A 24,210-nucleotide genomic window follows, 5' to 3' on the forward strand; every position below is an offset into this window, starting at 1 on the left:
CAAAGACATTGAAAAGCGACAAGCACCATGAATGTACGTAAAAATGTGTTGACATACTGACTAGATGTTGAGGAAATTCCAAAGAGAGGCGATGTGTTATACCTAATCAAGCACCATTGTGTCCATCTCCGACATAATCATGTCACAATGGACAGATAATTGTCCGGACTTATTTTGTCCTCGCCCAATGTTGTTAGCTATCTAATTATTACAGGATTTCCTGCTCAAATCGTGACTCCTCGCACGTTGGGAATAATCTGGTTACCTGGTTCAACCTTTTCAACAATCTGTCTTTACTTTATTTATCGTGTCCTCACAGCTGCTTGCCTAACCAGCTGTAACTGAAGTTTGAACTCAGTTTGAACTCAGTTTTTAAAGTGGTCCTCTAGCTCAGTTGGTAGAGCATGGCGCTTGTAACGCCAAGGTAGTGGGTTCGATCCCCGGGACCACCCATACACAAAGATGTATGCACGCATGACTGTAAGTCGCTTTGGATAAAAGCGTCTGATAAATGGCATATTATTGATTTATTATTATAAATTGCTTTGGACTTGACTGTTACATATTTTCCAGTTTGTGATGTTTCATCACTGTTCATCAGTGATTTATGTAGTTTTGTCTACATGAACACTTAGGATGTTAGGAGATCTGCACTGATTATCCCTTAATTAAACAAAAACTTTGGGAAAATGTGCCCATCTACGTGATGCTGAAGTAGTGCTGAGATGTGAGACCTGCTGTATTAGTGTTGCCCCAAAAGGCTTGATCAGAGTGGACAGTGTACCACAGTAGTTTTTGTAGGATTTGACTAAGATTTCACATAAACCAGCTCCTTCTAAGAGGCTATTTCCATCATCAGTCTGTAAACGATTGCATTATGTTTTACGAAAACATATTTCACAAAAATGTAACCTATTCCAAAACTGGATGTATGGCCATGTGAGGAACTGCAGGTGAGTAGTTTGCGTAGCGGACTCTGAATGTCTGAGTTAACATACATAGAATCCAACACGCACGCACAAACACTCACTTTACTAGGATAGTATTTACCATAAGAACAACAAATCACATAAAACTACACAGACACGCTAGACCAGCTCCTTCTAAGAGGCTATAGGAGGGTTGGTGAACCTGAGATCTAGTGTGTAGTCAAGGTGAGGAACTCAATATAGTTTTACACTGTCACTGCAAAGCTCCACAGCTGTTAAAGTTGAGGCTTAGTTTTATGTGTTGGTGCGTGTGTTGGATTCTAGCTGTTTATGTACTGTGTTTGTGTCAGTGTAGTATGTGTGGGTAGACTCCAGTGAGTGTGCATAGAGCCAGTGCAAGAGAGTGTCATGACTGTCCTGTGAGGATCCAATGGGTCAGATCAGCTTGGCAATGGTTTACAGTAACCAGGCCTCTCTCACACACAGAAGAGGGGAGGAGGGGACTGGGCCGGTTTGACAGCTTACACCCTGTCGTAAATTAAAGGAGAGGAGGTCTAGGGTCTCCCTCTCCAGTATTTAGCAAAGGAATGTCTTTGTTAACAGACAATATTCCTGCTGAAACTCTAAACACATTAAAAAGTGAATACTGGAACAATATTTCTAACATAAGAATGTGGGGATCTAAAGAATAATCATGTCATATTGTTTAGTATTTTGTGATGTCATTAAGAATGGTATCAAGAAAATATTGTCACTTGGAAAGTATACACACTGTATGTGTCAGGTTTTCATCCTTTATGTTGTGTAGTAGATATGAAAACTGAGAAGAAGGACTAAGAAGAAGGACATTGTGACCTCTGGTGGACAATCAGAGCCTTACAAGTGACCCACGGGAGAACCAGCAAAACCTCCTTTCCAAGAAGGCTTGGTTTCAACAGAGATAGACGACGAACAAAGACATCCACATGTAAATACATTCATGATTTCTTACTCCAAACGGGCGGTGGTTTGTGTGCAAAGTAAATGATTACTGTGAGTGTAGTTTCCAAATGTACGATAAGTGTTGTGTCTCTCCTTCTCTTTCTCGCTCTCTATCCCTCCCTCTTTGGTAACCAAGCAGTCATGTTGTTGTTAGTCCGCTAGGGACTTTTTGTCATGTATTAAGTGTGTATGTTATTCTGTGTTATTATTTAGTTAGCTAGTAAATAAATAATTAAACCAATTTCCGTAGTGCTGAATCATAAGTAAAGCTGGGGTTCTTGCAGATCCAAAAAGTCTACGACCGTTCAGAATGACGATATGAGGAAATGATTAATACGTTGACTGTTATATACATATTGATAGGTAAAGACCTTTAGAGTTTAATTCGGGAGATGGTCACTCTTTAAACAACTTATTCCGTGGTGCCCCAAATCCTAATGAGTTAATTGTTACATGATTCATTTAATTGAGTAACAATTAAACATAGTTAGTTGATTCGATAAGTAACAGTCATCAGATTAATGAAAGTCATGACAAGAGTCAGTGCAACAACAAAAAAAGGGGTCAATGCAAATAATCTGGGTAGCCACTTGATCAACTGTTCATCAGTCTTATGGCTTGGATGTATAAGCTGTTCAGGAGCCTTTTGGTACCGCTTGCTGTGCGGTAGCAGAGAGAACAATCTATGACTTGGGAGGCTGGAGTCATTGACAAAAATACATTTCTATACCACCTGGTATGGAGGTCCTGGATGGCAGGGAGCTCGGCCCTTGTGATCTACTGGTCCATATGCACTATTATATGTAGCACCTTGCGGTCAGATTCCAAGCAGTTGCTGTACCAAGCAGTGATGCAGCCGGTCAAGATGCTTTCAATGGTGCAGCTGGAGAACTTTTGGAGGATCTGAGGGCCCATGCCAAATCTTTTCAGCCTCCTGAGGGGGAAGAGGTGTTGTCGTGCCCTCTTCACGACTGTGTTGGTGTGTTTGGACCATGATAGGTCCTTAGTGATGTGGACACCGAGGAACTTGAAGCTCTCGACCTGCTCCACTACAGTCCCGTCAATGTGAATGAGGACGTGCTTGGCCCTCCGTTTCCTGTAGTCCACGATCAGCTCCTTTGTCTTGCTGACGTTGAGGGAGAGGTTGTTGTCCTGGCACCACACTGCCAGGTCTCTGACCTACTCCCTATAGGTTGTCTCATCATTGTCGGTGATCAGGCCTACCATTGTTGCGTTGTCTGCAAACTTAATGATGGTGTTGGAGTCGTGCGCTGGCACACAGTCGTGGGTGAACAAGGAGTACAGCAGTGGACTGAGCACGCACCCCTGAGGTGCAGCCGTGTTGAGGCTCAGCATGGCGGATTTGTTGTTGCCTACCCTCACCACCTCAGGGCGGCCCTTCAGGAAGTCCAGGATCCAATTGTAGAGGGAGGTGTTCAGTCCCAGGATCCTTAGCTTAGTGATGAGCTTGAAGGGCACTATGGTGTTGAATGCTGAGCTGTAGTCAATTAACAGCATTCTCATGTAGGTGTTCCTTTTGTCCAGGTGGGAAAGGGCAGTGTGGAGTGCAATAGAGATTGCGTCATCTGTTGGGCCGGTATGCTAATTGAAGTTGGGTCCAGGCTGTCTGGGATGATGGTGCTGTTGTGAGCCATGACCAGCCTTTCAAAGCATTTCATGGTTATAGATGTGAGTGCTACGGGGCGATAGTCATTTAGACAGGTTACCTTGGCGTTCTTGGGCACAGGGACTAGGGTCTGCTTGAAACATGTAGGTATTACAGACTGGGTCAGGGAGAGGTCGAAAATGTCAGTGAAGACACTTCCCAGCTGGTCAGCACATGCTTGAAGTACGCGTCCTGGTAATCCGTCTGGCCCTGCGGCCTTTTGAATGTTAACCTGTTTAAAGGTCTTACTCACATGGGCTATGGAGAGCGTAATCACACAGTCGTCCGGAACAGCTGGTACTCTCATGCATGATTCTGTGTAGCTTGCCTCGAAGCGAGCATAGAAGGCATTTAGCTCGTCTGGTAGGCTCGCGTCACTGGGCAGCTCACGGCTGGGTTTCCTTTTGTAATCTGTGATTTTTGCAAGCCCTACAACATCCGACCAGCGCCAGAGCCGGTGTAGGATACGGTCTTAGTCCTGTATTGACACTTTACCTGTTTGATGGTTCGTCGGCAGGCGTAACGGGATTTATTATAAGCATCTGGATTAGTGTCCCGCTCCTTGAAAGTGGCAGGTCTAGCCCTTAGCTCAGTGCAGATGTTGCCTGTAATCCATGGCTTCTGGTTGGGATATGTACGTACGGTCACTGTGGGGACGACGTAGTCAGTGCACTTATTAATGAAGCCAGTGACTGATGTGGTAAACTCCTTTATGTCATCGGATGAACCCCGGAACATATTCCAGTCTGTGCTGGTTAAACAGTCCTGTAGCTTAGCATCCGCTTCCTCCGACCACTTCCGTATTGAGCGTATCACTGGTACCTCCTGTTTGAGTTTTTTGCTTGTAAGCAGGAATCAGGAGGACAGAGTTGTGGTCAGATTTGCCAAATGGAGTGCTAGAGAGAGCTGTGTATGTGTTTCTGTGTGGAGTAAAGGTGATAAAGTTGTTTTGCCTCTAGTTGCACAGGTGACATGCTGGTAGAAATGAGGTAAGACGGATTTCAGTTTTCTTGCATTAAAATATGGGTGAAGTAGGCAATAATTTGCTTTCTTTTTCGGCATCAGACCTGCCTAATTCTCACTTGAAACACTTTTTGTGTGCCAAATTCTCACTTTTTGTGTTTTGTTGGCTAAACTACACATTCTGTTAACATCTAAGTCCAGAGTGATCTGTTCTTGCAATTTGTAGTCTATAACATTTCAGATTTAGATATGATAATGTTTGGATGTAGTGAACTACTTTTTCTAAGTAACTTCAGTTAAGTAAGCTATCTTTTTCTTAAGGGTAGCTTTAGTGTAGCTTAACTTCTTCCAGTGTGAAGTCATTGGTAGCTTGGTAAACTATATTTTCAGAGTAGCTTCCCTAACACTGGTTGCAATATTAAATACAATGTTGGATATAACAGAAAAGAACATGAAGGTAGATCATATTTGATCAAGAACTGATTGCAATCTATGCTGTCGGAGTCAAGTGGAATGCAATGTACTCCAGTCCCTCAACAGAATAGACAAAACGTTATTGGTGTTAGAAGCATACCTTTTGAGCAGTTATTGGCATATAATGACTCACACCTCTATTCAAACCAGACAAAGCAGGAAATAGTACGTGGTGATAAAGTTTCAGGCAGAGAAGAAAGAAACAGTGAGAAGAGAGTGAGAACCAGATGAGGACAAGAAAGACCAACAGAGAGAGAGAGGGTGTGTATGAGTTTGAATCAGTGAGAAAGAGCAGAGGGTGTGGGAGTTACAAAGGAGAGAGAGAGACTGAGGGAGGGAGAGACAGACTGAGGGAGGGGGAGAGAGAGAAGTGAGGGAGAGAGTCTGAGGGAGGGAAGGCGTGAGAGAGAGGAGGGAGAGCGAGAGAGAAGGGAGGGTTCGAGGGGGCTGGCTTTGGCAGGAACCACACGAGGTCCAGGTCCTATAATAGGAGGCCAGTGCATTAGCCATCACACACACACAGGAGGACCTACCTACTTGCTGTCACCCAGTCATAATACAGGAGGTTAGCTGAGCAGCACTGAACCATGGGAAAACAGAAGATATTAATGGACAAGCTGTCACAGACCTTCCAGATCCGTAACTTGCTGCTGCGCCAGGCCCTGGCAGAGTGTCTGGGTACCCTCATTCTGGTGGTAAGAGCTCTGCCATCTTTTCACCTCTGTCACCTCACTGACATCCAGATTGCATGTTTTACTGTGATGATTCTTTGCCACAAGAAATATTAGTATGAGCGTATTCATACCTGTAGACAAAATACTACTGAAGGTTACATGGTTGGCAATTGTCTGTTAATTTAATGTCTGTTAATCATACTCTGGATTAACAATAACCTGTGTATCGACTATTGTTGTAATGCCAAGATGTGAGAGTGATGGATACTGGTAAGTGAAACCGACATCAGTGTGCTGCTCATAGTATATCTTCCTCTACTGTCCATGTCGTCATACCGGGCTCGAACCAGTGTTCCTCTGCTCATAAACACGTGACTGTCCTCTTTGACAATGTAACAACCGTTTGAGCTATACAAAAGGTACCAATTGGATTGCTCCATCGGCGACATTTCAAGCTAGATGTGGAGTGAGCTTACGCCATGTTCTTAACTCCATTACATAAGTTCAGCATGGCTTTACAGGTTGTGCTAGCCTTTGCACTTGACCTCAAATTCTCTGGGGTCGGGAATGTGAGCCTCATATAGGCACCTATAAATTACACTCCTTGAGTGTGTGTGAAAATATGATTGCTCTTGTTGGCAAGAACATGGATACATGATCTTTACTCAGCAAAACGATCCAGGACTCACCTTGCAACCTCATGTGCTCTTCTGATGTCATAGTTGAGGTGTGTGCATGTTTACAGTCGCTAATGAAATAAAGTCTTCACATTTTGCTGCCTTAAAATTACATCTAAATAGGGAATACATTAGATTTTTTCCCCCTACCAATATACAAAACCTACCTTACATTTTCAAAGTCAAAGAAAATTACAGAAAAGTTAAAAGTTTTCAGAAGACTACAGTGGGTTTTCCTCTAACTTTTTACCTGAGCTTTTCTCCTTTCTGTGCATATGGCCAGTGCAGGTAGTCAGTGCAGATAGTCCATACAGATAGTCCGGGTAGCCATTGATTAGCTATTCAACAGTCTAATTGCTTGGAGATAGAAGCTGTCTCTGAGCCTGTTGGACTTACATTATGAACTTTTGGTTCACCATGATGTTCAAGTAAACAGCTTTATTTTTATTTATTTTTAGCCTCAGTTTTGGATTTATTCCTGTTTTTCGGCAGTGTGCGGGTCTCAATCTCTTTCAGTATTCTCTAATTTTGATTCCTACGCACCTGGAACCAAAACTATTTAGTATAAAGGACACCGCCTGGTATAAAGGTCCTGCATGACAGAGCGCTCAGCCCCAGTGACGTACTGGACCATCCGCACCACCCTCTGTAGAGTCTTGTGGTCAAGGGCGGTGCAGTTGCCATACCAGGCGGTGATGCAGCCAGTCAAGATGCTCTCAATGGTGCAGCTGTAGAACTTCTTGACGATCTGAGGTCCCATGCCAAATCTCTTCAGGAAGAAGAGGCACTGTTGGGCCCTCTTCAAGACTGTGCAGGTGTGTGTGGTCCATGTTAAAGGGATAATTAATCCCAAATCTATATTTGGATAACATTTCTCATAATTTCCCTTGAGGTGTGTCTGAAGGCCCATGGTGACAGAATCCACAATAATCCATGATTTACTTCTGGCTACCACCTGGAGTTAGCATATTAGCACCGTCAAATTTCATGGATGTAATAAGACAGACCGATGTTAGCAAAGCTGCACTGCAAGCCAAAACTTTCTCAAAAACACTTTAATACGTTTGGTAGCGTCGATACTCGCAAAGAACCCGTCCATGTTTTCTTCCCTTCGAGAATGTCGTTTTTTCTGCAATAAAAGTCACATTTTCAAATGCTCTGATACTTTCTATGTTTACCGGTCAGTTTTGTTCACATCTGGAAATCAATTCATGTCTATATCCTGCCCCAGGAGGAGTGTCTTTACTCACATTACTTTTAGCCAGCTACACCCCATTGTTTGGACATTAGAACCTTGTTTGTTTGCGAGAGATGCGAGAGATAACCGAAAGAACTGAGATAATATGTCTGACTGCGAAGAGGAAGAGGATGTTTGGGGGAGGCAGAGCCTTACTTGTTCGAACCGGAATACACTGGGGGCGGCCTGTCAGAAAGTGCAGGATCCAGTTGCAGAGGGAGGTGTTCAGTCCCAGGGTCCTGAGCTTGGTGATGAGCTTGGAGGGCACTATGGTGTTGAATGATGAGCTATAGTCCATTTACAGCATTCTCCATAGGTATTCCTTATGTCCAGGTGGGAAATTGTGTCATCTGTGGATCTGTTGGAGCGGTATGCGAATTGGACTGGTGTGTGTGTGTAGAGCTTTAATCCAGCTTGTGTCTGTCATATTTGATCTTCATTCTTCATCTTGGTGACATGCCACAAGCCTTGTTAATAATGATCACAGATTTTGCTAGTCTATAATTCAACATACGTTGTGTGTAAGATGTAGGTCTACTGAAGACATAAAGCAATGCTTGACTTGGACTGAAATAGGTGTCGGTGCTCATTTTGGATGTCGCTATTGTTAATATTCTTGCACAAACTCCACAATATTTATGAGCTAATAGAACATAGAACACAAGCAGTAGAACATTTGAAAGCTTCAATTTATCACAAAACTATGATATTTTAAGAACTAGTTTTTAAAAAAGACATGCACTTTTGTCCACCGTTGACTGGTAGGCTGTTGACTCTCTTCTTAGAGAGTGGTCTTTTTCTAGAAGGACAGATCCCTCCACTTAAGTCAACTTTAATGGAACTGACAGATTAAATCTTCCCTCGGTCACTGACCTAAATGAATCCAGACCTTAGCCATCCGCCATGTTAAATAAACAAACAAGACAAACTCAACAACCCCTGCTATTTATTTTATTTATCTTGCTCTAGCAGTAAATGGCCACTTAAGAAAATGGGTAGTACCACTTGAAGCACCTACCAGATAAAACAGCCAGTAAAGCCTACACCCTGCAGGCTTTCTAAACAGTTAAGTTTCACTGTTTTGCTCAGAGAGAAAGAGTTGTTCGAGAGATGACTCAGTCTTACTCACGGTCACAGGCTCTCCCACACCTGTTTTACAAAGCTTTTCTTCATTGCCTAATGTTAATGAAATACATTTTCTCACGCTAAGATAGGATCTCTACAATCGATGTCCATCTAGAAAAGCCTTGCATTGGTTCCCTAAAACACCAACTTTCAGCGTCAGAAAAGTAACACAAGCGTCAGAAACTTGTTGCACTTGCCAAGCGTCGTTGTCAAAGCACTATTTATTATAAGATAGTAAATAAACGTGGACAGGTGCTATACTGCTAATAACAAAACATGATGTATATTTCCTGCAGGAGCATGGATGGAAAAGCACTGTGCTTTAAACCTGTTTTGTCACTGTCTAAGGCACTAGCGGCAGGTTTGGCATGTCTAGTGCTATGTAAAACGTGGATGGCAGTATTGGGAGTGACTGCAACAACGCAATGGGTGAAACCTGAACATGCCAAATATATTCACGCCCTCCAGGACATATATAGACGTCACCTGTCTTCAAGTTACACTAATGACTGACTAATGTAATGACAGGCGCTCTTAACGGATACTCGGGGATAGGGAGGCAGAGGAAGGAAGGAAGGGCAGGGTGTGTTTATGTATGTGTGTTTAATTTGTGTGTGTGTACGCATGTATGTGACAGATAGTGTGTGTGCATGTGTGTGCATGTGAGCTATACCCCTGCATATGGAGAACATATCTCTGCATTCTATACAATGTCAGGATTTGGAAAATAGTCAAACTAAACAACAGTCATTGATTAGACACAGCTGAATGGCTGTGGTGTCTCTGTGGACACTTCCATGTCCAGGTGGTGGAAGGCGGGCCAACAGGCACTATTTGTCCCTGAAGGTCAGCGGGGTGACAGGTCTTTCCTGAGATCTCCCACTGGGCAAAAACTGGTTGAATCAACATTGAATCCATGTCATTTCAACAACAAAAAAATCAATGTGATGACGCTGAATTAACATGGAAAACGGATTAGATTTGCAAAAAGTAATCAACGTAAGGGAATTTAGGCTTTTTTTCACCTAACCTTTCACCTAAATCCATTGACATGGTGACATTTGTTGTTGAATTCCACATGTTGCCACACGAAACCATGGCTTACCACACCAAATCACAACTTCCATACAATGTTACTAGGAGTGATGCTTTACTGGAAAAAGGTTGACGACTTCTTCACACAGTATTTTATTCACACACTTCACGTCTTTCCTTTTGTCCCAATAGTTTTAATGTATATGGATGTTGGAAAAGACTGGCGGCATCTAAATCTACCCAGAGATTTCCTCTCCCTCCAGTACTGTTCACTAAAAGGGAATGCATGAGTGACCAGGTGTATCGGTAGACACTCAGAAGGAGGACACAGCATGAACTGCCTGACAGTCTGGGGGAGTAAGTGTGCAAAGTAATCATGTAATGTCATGGTGTAATGCTGTCATGACATGCTGTCGCTATCACCACCAGGCCATTTAGAGAGCTGTGATTTAATTTAGATAATTATCCTGTTAGACGCTGTCTTTTAAGTCATTTCTTACTGCATCATGAAACTTAAACGATTCAGTGAATAACCTTTTGGTGGAATTTGATCTGGCTAATTCAGTCAGCATTTGGCTCCATACTGATGCTTCTGACATTAAGATCCCTTTGACATTTAACTTCATGTCTAACTAAAGATGGGCCCCTCTGAAGATGTGGTATTTTTCCAGCCAGTCGGAAGCATGAGGCCCATTGGGCTAATCAGGAGCCAGAGTTTAGACTGGGCCCAGTGATGTTAAGCCATCCACTAGACGCCAAGCCCTCTGTCGAGACAGTTCCTTGTAGCTCACCTCAACATATGTATCCTGTGGTCTGAGCTGAATGCATCTGCTTCAGGGGGCCTTGCGACTGGCAGACCACACATTACTGTTATCCCCATAGTAATGGACACACACACACACACACACACACACACACACACACGTCGGCTCGCAAACACACTATGCAGTATGTCCACTTTGGCAATTCTATAGCTAATTCACAACCATGACAGCAGCTTCTGAAACAGACGTCCTCTCACTGCATGAAGCCTTGTTTCCATTCTAGAGCATATTTACATTTTAGTCATTTAGCAGACGCTCTCATCCAGAGCGACTTACAGTTAGTGAGTGCATACATTTTCATACTGGCCCCCCCCGTGGGAAACGAACCCACAACCCTGGCGTTGCAAGCGCCATGCTCTACCAACTGAGCTACAGGGGACCTCTTCTATTATAAATAAATACAAAGGGTTTATTTTAGGGATGGAAATGTTGGTCAATTTTGCTGCCGACTAACTGACCCTCATTAACCTCTTAAGGATCAGACCCCTTTTTTTTCAATTTTCGCCTAAAATGACATACCCAAATCTAACTGCCTGTAGCTCAGGACCTGAAGCAAGGATATGCATATTCTTGATACCATTTGAAAGGAAACACTTTGAAGTTTGTGGAAATGTGAAATGAATGTAGGAGAATTTAACACATTAGATCTGGTAAAAGATAATACAAACAAAAAAACATGCGGTTTCAAATTTCATCATCTTTGAAATGCAAGAGAAAGGCCACAATATAATATTGCAGTTTAGGCACAATTTAGATTTTTCATTTTACATTTACATTTAGTAGACGCTCTTATCCAGAGCGACTTACAGTCAGTGAGTGCATACATTTCCCCCCCCCATACTGGTCCCCCATGGGAAACGAACCCACAACCCTGGCGTTGCAAACGTCATGCTCTACCAACTGAGCTACACAGGACTACCACTAGATGGCAGCAGTGTGTGTGCAAAGATGCAGATTGATCCAGTGAAGCGTTGCAATACTGGACTATTTTGTATCAAGTCTGCCCAAATGTGCCGACTTGGTCAATTCATAGATTTTCAAGTACATAACTATACCGAACATACAAAAATGATATGGTAATACAAAATGTAAATTCACACAATCCCAGGAATGTCATACATGATAGATCATTAGCTTATACACTAACTTTCACACATATAAAACAAGGCCTTTCCTGCCAGCATGTTCATATCAGGGCGGAAATATGTAGTACACTTGTTTTATCAGATACATCGGTATCTGAAAAATACTCATACATTTGGACTGGGACAATCAAATGTCAACACTGACAAAAAATCTAGGATATCCGTTTGTGTATCATGTATACTGACAAAGCCTTTTGTTACACAAAGCTTGAGTGACTCAAATATTGCAGTGTGTTAACAATGCAATGAGTAAATGTTTGGCTCTGCTCTGGCATTAAACACAATGAGTGCTCCTCATATGCAGTCATTACAATCTTATTTTTGCAGGCAATGTTGATGATCATTGTTTGTTGGTACCCATGCTATACCTTTCGTCTCTTCACACTCTTTACAGATGTTTGGTTGCGGTGCGGTGGCTCAGCTGGTGCTTAGTGGAGGATCTCATGGCATGTTCCTAACCGTCAACTTTGCTTTTGGCTTCGCTGCCACCCTAGGGATCCTGGTCTGTGGCCAGGTATCAGGTACACACCTCATATTAGCAATACATGCACATTAATTAACTCACCAACATGCTTAGGTGTAGAGGTTCTCCTTGAGCAGAATTGTTCCCATGAGTTGTTCCAAGACTGAGTCATGTCTCCAAGTCGTGTTCCTAAATGTCTGTATTGGAAAGGGATGGTTGATGTCCATTTGGAGAGAAGCCGTCCTGCTTTAATGTAAAAAATCTGTCAACATGTGTGTTTCCCAGGAGGCCATCTCAATCCGGCGGTGACCTTTGCCCTCTGCCTGCTTGGGAGAGAACGATGGAGAAAGTTCCCTGTCTACTTTTTCTTCCAGACACTGGGAGCTTTCCTGGGCTCCGGGATCATCTTTGGTCTGTACTATGGTGAGTCCTCGGAACTGTCCAGGGATAGAACGGAAGCATCTGTTGGAGTCAACTCTTTGATAAGTCTTAATAACTTAGCCATAAGGTTGAATCTGTGTATAGCGTAACACCTCGTTATAGTTGATGTTATATCATAATGTGTGTGTGTATTCTCCCCTCAGACGCTCTGTTGGACTATGCTGGAGAACTCATTGTTACCGGGCCCAACGCCACCGCTGGCATCTTCGCCACCTACCCTAGCAAACATCTCACATTGGTCAACGGCTTCTTCGACCAGGTAAGCCCCTTTCTTCCGCGTACAACCCCCAAACTGGTTGGATAAGGAAATAGAACTACTAGTATATTCGGAATTCTCCATGTTAATGGAGGTATCTCTATCCCAGACGATTGGCACTGCAGCATTGATCGTGTGTATCCTGGCCATCGTGGACCCCCATAACAACCCCATCCCCCAGGGCCTGGAGGCCTTCACGGTGGGCTTTGTGGTGCTGGTCATCGGCCTGTCCATGGGCTTCAACTCTGGCTACGCTGTCAACCCTGCCAGGGACCTGGGGCCACGCATCTTTACCGCTCTGGCAGGCTGGGGCACTGAGGTCTTCACGTGAGTTCTCTCCCAATCCTCTTTGCCTCTCTGCATGCATCTGGTTCTCTCTTCACCTCTCTGCTTGTCTCTACACCTCTTCACATGTATTCTACCACTATACATCTACCACTCCGTATCAACTTCCTGGTTAGAGGTTTGTACATTATTGATATAAAGATTAAATAAAATGGGAGATGGTGATGATGGATCAAACAGGTAAAAGCAGAGGAGGCAAAGACTAAGAAAAAATCTTGCGCAACTTCTTAGATTTGTCTCTCGCTCTCTCTCTTGCTCTCTTTCTCTCAGTGCCAATGAGTGCTGGTTCCTGGTGCCAATCTTCACGCCGTTCCTGGGCGCCATCATTGGTGTGGTGGTCTATCAGCTGATGGTTGGCTTCCATCAGGAGGGAGAGGTTCGCGACAGGAAGAGTCGGGAGGAGAGAGTCAAACTGACCAACATCAACCCAAAGGACGCCCTAAAGGAAGAGATGGTATGAGCCTCATAACCTACCACTCTCCAGCATCCTCCACCCTCCATCACCACCACTACCAGCATCCTATAACCCTATACTCATCCTCAGTGGGGGTACAGTATGGTCTCCTTGAGGGCCGGTGGGTCCCTTCTCATTCTTGACTGACAGCTGTGTGTCTGTTAGTCTGTAAGGAGACAACTACAGTATGCACACACAAAGGACACACAAAGGACCTCAATCTTTCTCTATAGCGTCGCTACAGTATATCTGTCTCTAGGCGTCCTTTGTCTTATATTGTAGCTATATAGTGAGGGGAGAAAGTGAAGACTCAAACACAGAACTATATTAATTCAAAATGTTTGGAAACAATGGAAGTTTATATCCTAGTGTCTTTAGCTCTTCTGTTTGGACAGTATTTTATGTTTTATAGTAACATAGTTGTAATGATTGTATTTATATGCTGTAGACAGATAGTACATGTGTCCCGATCAAATGAAATGTGTACGTTTTAGTGAGTCCTTCAATTTCAATGTCAACCAGAGGTGTCATGCCCTAAGATTTTTTTTATTTATTAAAAAAACAAACATTTTAAAATATTTTCTTGTTATTCATAACTAAACGTAATTTTTAAGCCCACGTTTTATCATTATTATTTATAAAAAGATCTGTAAGCGGTTGCACCACGGTGCAAAGAAATGCTTGTCAGGATGCTACAGTGGGGAAAAAATGTATTTAGTCAGCCACCAATTGTGCAAGTTCTCCCACTTAAAAAGATGAGAGAGGCCTGTAATTTTCATCATAGGTACACGTCAACTATGACAGAGAAATTGAGGGAAAAAAAATCCAGAAAATCACATTGTAGGATTTTTAATGAATTTATTTGCAAATTATGGTGGAAAATAAGTATTTGGTCACCTACAAACAAGCAAGATTTCTGGCTCTCACAGACCTGTAACTTCTTCTTTAAGAGGCTCCTCTGTCCTCCACTCGTTACCTGTATTAATGCCACCTGTTTGAACTTGTTATCAGTATAAAAGACACCTGTCTGAACAGGTCTGTGACCGACTTTATGAACAAAGCATTTGTTTGTATATCTCACTAACTATTGGAATGGGATGTATCCACCAGTATTATGCAATTAAATTCCTTGAAGTTCATGTTATGTTGTCACTGGACCGTAACAAACTACATTATTCACCAATGCACACAGTGAATGGATTATATTGACAAATGCAAACTGTGAATAGTTACAATCATAAAATCGAACTTCTTACCTTACCTTACCTAAAACAGCCCAAAAGCATGATGTTTCCACCCCCATGCTTCACAGTAGGTATGGTGTTCTTTGGATGCAACTCAGCATTCTTTGTCCTCCAAACACGACGAGTTGAGTTTTGGTTTCATCTGACCACATGACATTCTCCCAATCCTCTTCTGGATCATCCAAATGCACTCTAGCAAACTTCAGACGGGCCTGGACATGTACTGGCTTAAGCAGGGGGATACGTCTGGCACTGCAGGATTTGAGTCCCTGGCGGCGTAGTGTGTTACTGATGGTAGGCTTTGTTACTTTGGTCCCAGCTCTCTGCAGGTCATTCACTAGGTTCCCCCATGTGGTTCTGGGATTTTTGCTCACCGTTCTTGTGAGTGAGATCTTGCGTGGAGCCCCAGATCGAGGGAGATTATCAGTGGTCTTGTATGTCTTCCATTTCCTAATAATTGCTCCCACAGTTGATTTCTTCAAACCAAGCTGCTTACCTATTGCAGATTCAGTCTTCCCAGCCTGGTGCAGGTCTACAATTTTGTTTCTGGTGTCCTTTGACAGCTCTTTGGTCTTGGCCATAGTGGAGTTTGGAGTGTGACTGTTTGAGGTTGTGGACAGGTGTCTTTTATACTGATAACAAGTTCAAACAGGTGCCATTAATACAGGTAATGAGTGGAGGACAGAGTAGCCTCTTAAAGAAGAAGTTACAGGTCTGTGAGAGCCAGAAATCTTGCTTGTTTGTAGGTGACCAAATACTTATTTTCCACCATAATTTGCAAATAAATTCATTAAAAATCCTACAATGTGATTTTCTGGATTTTTTTTTCTCAATTTGTCTGTCATAGTTGATGTGTACCTATGATGAAAATTACAGGCCTCTCTCATCTTTTTAAGTGGGAGAACTTGCACAATTGGTGGCTGACTAAATACTTTTTTCCCCCACTGTATATACATTATTTACCTTCAGAGGTGAATGTACCAAACCAGTTGCCGTGTTTTGTTGTTGTGCACTACCCTCAAATAATAGCATGGTATTTTTTTTTTTCTGTAATAGCTACTTTAAAGTTTAAGCTTTCTCCCCATATGAGACATGTCAATGTCCCAGAAAGTTGGCTGTTGTTTAAAACACCATTATAGTCACATACAGTGAGGGAAAAAAGTATTTGATCCCCTGCTGATTTTGTATATTTGCCCACTGACAAAGACATGATCAGTCTATAATTTTAATGGTAGGTTTATTTGAACAGTGAGAGACAGAATAACAACAAAAAAATCCAGAAAACCGTATGTCAAAAATGCTATGAATTGATTTGCATTTTAATGAGGGAAATAAGTATTTGACCCCTCTGCAAAACATGACTTGGTGGTAAAACCCTTGTCGGCAATCACAGAGGTCAGACGTTTCTTGTAGTTGGCCACCAGGTTTGCACACATCTCAGGAGGGATTTTGTCCCACTCCTCTTTGCAGATCTTCTCCAAGTCATTAAGTTTTCGAGGCTGACGTTTGGCAACTCGAACCTTCAGCTCCCTCCACAGATTTTCTATGGGATTAAGGTCTGGAGACTGGCTAGGCCACTCCATGACCTTAATGTGCTTCTTTTTGAGCCACTTCTTTGTTGCCTTGGCCGTGTGTTTTGGGTCATTGTCATGCTGGAATACCCATCCACGACCCATTTTCAATGCCCTGGCTGAGGGAAGGAGGTTCTCACCCAAGATTTGATGGGACATGGCCCCGTCCATGGTCCCTTTGATGCGGTGAAGTTGTCCTGTCCCCTTAGCAGAAAAACACCCCCAAAGCACAATGTTTCCACCTCCATGTTTTAAGGTGGGGATGGTGTTCTTGGGGTCATAGGCAGCATTCCTCCTCCTCCAAACACGGCGAGTTGAGTTGATGCCAAAGAGCTCCATTTTGGTCTCATCTGACCACAACACTTTCACCCAGTTCTCCTCTGAATCATTCAGATGTTCATTGGCAAACTTCAGACGGGCCTGTATATGTGCTTTCTTGAGCAGGGGGACCTTGCGGGCGCTGCAGGATTTCAGTCCTTCACGGCGTAGTGTGTTACCAATTATTTTCTTGGTGACTATGGTCCCAGCTGCCTTGAGATCATTAACAAGATCCTCCCGTGTAGTTCTGGGCTGATTCTGCTCCGTTCTTATGATCATTGCAACTCCACGAGGTGAGATCTTGCATGGAGCCCCAGGCCGAGGGAGATTGACAGTTATTTTGTGTTTCTTCCATTTGCGAATAATCGCACAAACTGTTGTCACCTTCTCACCAAGCTGCTTGGCGATGGTCTTGTAGCCCATTCCAGCCTTGTGTAGGTCTACAATCTTGTCCCTGTCATCCTTGAAGAGCTCTTTGGTCTTGGCCATGGTGGGGAGTTTGGAATCTGATTGATTTATTGCTTCTGTGGATAGGTGTCTTTTATACAGGTAACAAGCTGAGATTAGGAGCACTCCCTTTAAGAGTGTGCTCCTAATCTCAGCTCGTTACCTGTATAAAAGACACCTGGGAGCCAGAAATCTTTCTGATTGAGAGGGCGTCAAATACATATTTCCCTCATTAAAATGTAAATCAATTTATAACATTTTTAACATGCGTTTTTCTGGATTTAAACCTACCATTAAAATTATAGACTGATCATTTCGTTGTCAGTGGGCAAACGTACAAAATCAGCAGGGTATCAAATACTTTTTTCTCTCACTGTATCGCACATTGAGCAACAACCGTCCCGTATAAGGGACACCGATCCCGTAGAGGTTAAGAAATATAGAAATATTACGACGAGCAATGTTGGAGTCCGGAATATATATATACAATACTTGTCAAAAATGTGGACACACCTACTCATTCAAGTGTTTGTCTTTATTTTAAATTGTAGAATACATTTCATAGTTAAGACATCAAAACTATGAAATAACACATATGGAATCATGTAGTAAACAAAGAAGTGTTAAACAAATCAAAATATATTTTATATTTGAGATTCTTCAAATAGCCACCCTTTGCCTTGATGACAGCTTTGGACACTCTTGGCATTCCCTCAACCAGCTTCACCTGGAATGCTTTTCCAACAGTCTTGAAGGAGTTCCCACATTTGCTTAGCTGCTTTTCCTTCACTCTGCAGTCCGACTCATCCCAAACCATCTCAATTTGGTTGAGTTCGGGGGATTGTGGAGGCCAGGTCATCTGATGCAGCACTCCATCACTCTCCTTCTTGGTAAAATAGCCCTTACACAGCCTGGAGGTTTGTTGGGTCATTGTCCTGTTGAAAAACAAATGATAGTCCCACTAAGCCCAAACCAGATGGGATGGCGTATCGCTGCAGAATGCTGTGGTAGCCATGCTGGTTTAGTGTGCCTTGACTTCTAAATAAATCACAGACAGTGTCACCAGCAAAGCATCCCCACATCATAACACCTCCTCCATGCTTTACGGTGGGAAATACCCATGCAGAGATCATCCATTCACCCACACCGCGTCTCACAAAGACACAGCGGATGGAACCAAAAATCTCAAATTTGGATTCATCAGACCAAAGGACAAATTTCCACCGGTCTAATGTCCATTGCTCGTGTTTCTTGGCCCAATCAGGTCTCTTCTTCTTATTGGTGTCCTTTAGTAGTGGTCAGTGGCGGCTCCTGAAAAAATTCTCAGGAGGGGCAATTTTTCTGATGATTTAGGTGACCTACACACATTTTTAAAAAGATATGTCCAGCAACAACATGAAGACAGGGGCAGCATATAAGTCAATACCAGAAGCATTTATTGACTGATCTCAAAAGTGTTGGCTTACAAAAGCAAAATAAGTTATCACAGTAAAAATAATCAAGGGTGTTCTTTCACATTCCTCAACACTGCATAAACAATATGTATGGCTTTGTAAAAATGAACAACCATATTCTGGCCAATTGTATAGATTTGTAAATATGAACAACCATATTCTGGCCAATTGTATAGATTTGTAAAAATGAACATGAACAGATTTTTTTATTTTTTTATTCCTCTTTTTAGTCAGCTTTAGAATGTGTTCATACACTTATGAGCACCACTGTACAGTACACATAGTATATAAAATAAGATAGATTACACCACTGGCCATATATAATGACAATAATGTAATTTCAAACACAAATGCAGTCTCCTTTCATGCATACATTTTCAAATAAAGCTCTGCTTTGAGAAAGATCGAATGATATTGTTTAATCTTTATCTTACCTTATGGCCTGCACACTGCTTGCGAAGCTGTCGAGGGCACGTTTGATAAAGACAGCATCGATGTCCTTATTCTGTAGCTTCTGGTACGGTGGGCTGGTCAAATGAACCCAATGAACCCGTCCGGATGGCTTCAAAACATTCTATGAGGTCGTCTCGATTCTCGTAGACAGTGTTCACGACTCTGCTGTTGCTAACCTCATCGTTGTGGCGGCGGACAGCTAGCCTGTATCCCTCATCCAGTTGAGTGGCAATATTCACTCTCACCAAAGCAGACAATCTCAAACAGCTATCAATGTGGGTCTTTGACAGCTCATTTTTCTTAATCTTTTCTGAAAGATGGTGCATGTCGGTTACACCAGTCGCTGTCCAAGCGTTGCTGTCTGCCGTTCATGGTTACGTTACGTTACGTATGACGAAAGCGCGTAAGTGCAAGCCCTCAGACACCCATAGAGAATGTATTGAAAGCTCAGAAATTTGAAAAAAATATATTTTACATTAGAGGCTATGAGAGACTTCTGGGCGATTTTCAACCTGACTGAAATCGCCCCAAAACGGGCGGGGACATTTGAAGCACGACTTTAGCCTGATTGGACATTTAGTGGCTGGCAGATCAGACGTGAACACTGAACTACTGTTGCCATGATATAATTGATTAGAAAAAAAATCCCTTCCTTTTCCCGTTTGGCAGTGCGTCGCCCATATCGCCCTATTGAACACACCGCCCATGGTAGTGGTTCTTTGCAGCAATTCGACCATGAAGGCCTGATTCACACAGTCCCCTCTGAACAGTTGATGTTGAGATGTGTCTGTTACTTGAATTTCTGAGGCTGGTAACTCTTATGAACTTTTCCTCTGCAGCAGAGGTAACTCTGGGTCTTTTATTCCTGTCGCGGTCCTCATGAGAGCCAGTTTCATCATAGCACTTGATGGTTTTTGCGACTGCACTTAAAGAAACTTTCAAAGTTCTTGAAATGTTCCGTATTGACTGACCTTCATGTCTTAAAGTAATGATGGACTGTCATTTCTCTTTGCTAATTTGAGCAGTTTTGGACTTGGTATTTTACCAAATAGGGCTATCTTCTGTATACCCCCCCCCCCCACCTTGTCACAATACAACTGATTGGCTGAAACACATTAAGAAGTAAAGAAATTCCACAAATTAATTTTTAAGAAGGCACACCTGTTAATTTAAATGCATTCCAGGTGACTACCTCATGAAGCTGGTTGAGAGAATGCCAAGAGTGTGCAAAGCTGTCATCAAGGCAAAGGGTGGCTATTTGAAGAATTTGTTTAACACTTTTTTGGTTACTATATGATTCTACATATGTTATTTCATAGTTTTGTTGTCTTCACTCTTATTCTACAATGTAGAAAATAGTAAAAAATTAAGAAAAACCCTGGAATGAGTAGGTGTGTCCAAACCTTTGACTGGTACTGTATATATAGCGTTCAAGCAGCATCCTTTGATAGTTTCATGGCGACACAGCCCTCTGACCTCTCATCGGTCAGAGAGATGATTACCGCTGTGCTTCTTTCCTTCATCAGCCAAACCTAATGGCTTTCCCAGCATATGAAAAAAATCGAGTTCATTGAGTTTGATTGCCAGTATTTCTTGATTGTAAATATTTGCAGTTATAAGACATGTCAATAAAACCATTGGCATGTTTCAACTTTACGTGTACTGTTTTTGTAGTTTCATGTAGCGCTGCACATGTACATTTTTTTTTGTTTCATGTTACATCTTTACAGTCAATCAGTTTGTGGTCAACTGTTGATTTCTGTCCTCTGAAAGTACAAAACACATGACCTGTAACTCTTTGTCTGGCTCTTTGTTTCCAACTGGAGAATCTGTGCCTTGCGTATCACTCTGCTAGGGTGCTAAATGTCTGTGCTGTAAGGCCGTTTTTCTTTTAATTACTGTCATTATAATAAAGTTATTTTATGATGTGTCAATGTGGGTCATGGGATGAGGTTTCATGTCTTGTCTTGTCCTCTTCTTCTTCTTCTTCTTCTTCTTCTTCTTCTTCTCCTTTCCCACGTTGGGTACTCACACATGACTGTCTGCTCACTCTGCTGCTTGGCAGATCAAGAAAAGATTGTTGCTTTTATAGCGTCTATAGTCACCCGACATCCTGTGTTTCTTCAGTGTCTAAAAAGTATAACACTATTTTATGAACATGCATAAATTTCAACTTAATTTCAATTAAGTAAAAACTGTAGTTTGCTGTGACAAACCAAATAAGTCAACTACCAGTTCCTTATTACTGCAACACAACTTTTTAGCCCAAAATACCCTGCACTTCATTTTACATTTACATTTACGTCATTTAGCAGACGCTCTTATCCAGAGCGACTTACAGGAGCAATTAGGGTTAAGTGCCTTGCTCAAGGGCACATCGACAGATTTTTCACCTAGTTGGCTCTGGGATTAGAACCAGCGACCTTTCGGTTACTGGCACAACGCTCTTAACCACTAAGCTACCTGCCCCCCCCCCCCCATTCATACAGGCACCTCCATTGTCTGTCCTAAAGTGATCTGAATACCGATATTACAGCCATATCCTTTCCCAAAGGCAACGGAAGATGACATGATTCCTGTTAACTCTTTACTGCATTCTAACTGAGCTGAAGTTTTCCATAGAAGTGTCAGTCTACCGTAGTATACATCTTGCTGTTGTATCGATGGGGTTATTTGTTGGATAATAAAAAGTACTGGGGAGAAGAATATAATCCCCCTCCATTAGTATGGTTGAGGTTTTGGCTTGGCAACAGGTCAGAATCATGGTATAACTCAAAACATTCTACAGGTCCGAACAGAAGCAGATATGCACAGCTCAGTCTGTGTGTGTGTGAGCTAGTGTGTGTAGCCTCCCTGATTCTTAGAATACAATAACAAATTGAATTAAATTGGTCGCGTACACATACTTTGCAGATATTATCGCAGGTGCAGCGAAATGCTTATGTTTCTAGCTCCAACTGTGCAGTAATACATAACAACACACACAAATCCCAAAAATTTAAATTAAGAAATTAAGAAATATCAGAACGAGCAACGTCAGTGTCCGGAATATATATATATATGTTTATGATGGTGAGAATGTATATTATATGAATAGAAAAGGTGTGTACAGCAGTAGATATATAGGATGTGCCTTGACTAGAATACAATATATACATATGAAATGGGTAAAACAGTTTGTAAACATTATTAAAGTGACCAGTCTTTAATACATAGGGCAGCAGTCTCTAAGGTGCAGGGTTGAGTAACAGGTGGTAGCCGTCTAGTAACAGTGACTATGTTCAGGGCAGGGTACTGGGTGGAGGCCGGCAAGTGGTGACTATTTAACAGTCTGATGGCCTGGAGATAGAAGCTGTTTTTCAGTCTCTCTGTCCCAGCTTTGATGCATCTGTACTGTCTCCGCCTTCTAGATGGTAGTGGGGTGAACAGGCTGTGGCTCGGATGGCTGAGGTCCATGATGATCTTCTCGGCCTTGCTGTGACACCGGGTGCTGTAGATGTCCTGTAGGGCAGGCCGTGTGCCCCTGGTGATGCGTTGGGCTGACTGCACCACCCTCTTGAGAACCCTAACCCTAACAATACCACAAGTGTTGCTCTCAAAAGATCAAATTCACATAAAAGTCTTGCTCATACTTGGATTTCTCCCCTGCTTCTTGTTGACCTCCAAAGACGTAAAGTATATTATTGCAGAATGTGATCTGTGCTGTTACAATCAACAATCACTAACCTGTAAATAAATTATATAGAACAATAGGAAAGCGGAAGTAGGTGACTAATGGGCCACTGAATACAAAGGTTATCAAATTCACTTGTACATTTACATCATACACATTTACATCTGTGATATGTTTTATTGTGTTTGTTGGGTCCTGCTGTGTGCTGCACAGGTGTGGAATAAGGACAATAAAGCCTGATGTATTTCTGCCTCTGTTAATGCGGTTTGAGTAATGCAACAAACATGCACACGCACACACACACACACACACACAATCTCACTCATTCTCTATGTCACACCCTGGCTCTGGGACTCTATATGTTGAGCCAGGGTGTGTTCATTCTATGTGTTCATTTTCTATGTTGGGTATTCTAGGTTGTGTATTCTATGTTGGCCAGAGTGGCTCCCAATCAGAGGCAACGAGTGTCAGCTGTTGTGGGTTGTCTCTGATTGGGAGCCATATTTAAACTGTATGTTTTCCCTTGGGTGTTGTGGGTTTTTGTTCCGTGTCGGTATTGTTAACCGTGGACTTCACGAGTCGTGTTTGGTATACTTTAATTAAATAAAGTCATGTTTGTTTCACACGCTGCGCCTTGGTCTACTCACTCCTACGACGATCGTGACAGAAAAACCCACCGTAAAAGGACCAAGCAGCGTGTCCAGGAGCAGGCAGACTGGACATGGGAGGAAGCGCCAGGAAAGGAGATGGAGAGGCTGGCGATGGCCCAGGTGGGCAAAGTGTGGTCCTGGGAGGACATGCTCGGGGGCAAGGGACCTTGGGGTAGGATCAAGGCCCTGGCGAGAGAGGAGCAGCGGCGTCAGCAGTGCCATCGTCGGACGGACGAGAGGCACCCCCAATAATTTTTTAGGGGGGGGGCACACGGCATGGGCGACTGGGCAGCAGGAGGCTGCCACAGGGCGAAATAGGAGACGAGGAGAGAAGGCCACCGGGTTACGGGAGCCATTGGCGAGAGGAGGGAAGGAAGTTGTAGAGGCACGGCGAGAGGTACTGAGGTGTATTGCCAGTCCGGTCCGGCCCGTTCCTGATCCCCGTTTAAAGCAAGTGGTGTGTGTTCCCAGTACGGTCCGGCCTGTTCCTGCTCCATGCACCAAGCCTACGGTGTGCGTTGCCAGCCCAGCCCGGCCTGTCCCTGCTCCACGCAACAAGCCTACGGTGTGCGTCGACAGCCCAGCCCGGCCTGTTCCTGCTCCACGCACCAAGCCTACGGTGTGCGTCGCCAGCCCAGCCCGGCCTGTCCCTGCTCCACGCAACAAGCCTACGGTGTGCGTCGCCAGCCCAGCCCGGCCTGTCCCTGCTCC

At 43.1% G+C, this 24,210-nt stretch overlaps 1 protein-coding gene across 2 annotated transcripts; it reads left to right on the plus strand.

Moving 5' to 3' along the window:
• Positions 1-5,409: 5,409 nt before the first annotated feature.
• LOC311144718 (aquaporin-3-like) lies at positions 5,410-23,473 on the plus strand. Of its 2 annotated transcripts, none has more exons than XM_084180813.1 (7): positions 5,410-5,708; positions 12,125-12,251; positions 12,479-12,616; positions 12,778-12,893; positions 13,000-13,217; positions 13,506-13,689; positions 22,587-23,473. In XM_084180813.1, exons 1-7 carry the CDS (start codon positions 5,601-5,603, stop codon positions 22,599-22,601), a joined length of 906 nt encoding a protein of 301 aa, XP_084036939.1. In that variant the 5' UTR covers positions 5,410-5,600; the 3' UTR covers positions 22,602-23,473. The 2 variants fall into 2 exon arrangements, 1 of the variants encoding a protein (XP_084036939.1); XR_014614530.1 differs by lacking the exon at positions 22,587-23,473 and adding an exon at positions 20,568-21,108 and having other exon boundaries at positions 5,510-5,708; positions 13,506-14,150.
• The last annotated feature ends 737 nt before the right edge of the window (positions 23,474-24,210 follow it).

This window comes from Coregonus lavaretus (assembly GCF_964263955.1).
Source record: "Coregonus lavaretus genome assembly, chromosome: 17".
Classification (NCBI taxonomy): domain Eukaryota; kingdom Metazoa; phylum Chordata; class Actinopteri; order Salmoniformes; family Salmonidae; genus Coregonus; species Coregonus lavaretus.

Coding starts and splice junctions, on each gene's coding strand:
- LOC311144718 (XM_084180813.1), top strand. CDS start 5,601: ATGGGAAAACAGAAGATATTAATGGACAAGCTGTCACAGACCTTCCAG. Junction 5,709..12,124: donor TGGGTACCCTCATTCTGGTG/GTAAGAGCTCTG, acceptor CACTCTTTACAG/ATGTTTGGTTGCGGTGCGGT. Junction 12,617..12,777: donor CATCTTTGGTCTGTACTATG/GTGAGTCCTCGG, acceptor TTCTCCCCTCAG/ACGCTCTGTTGGACTATGCT.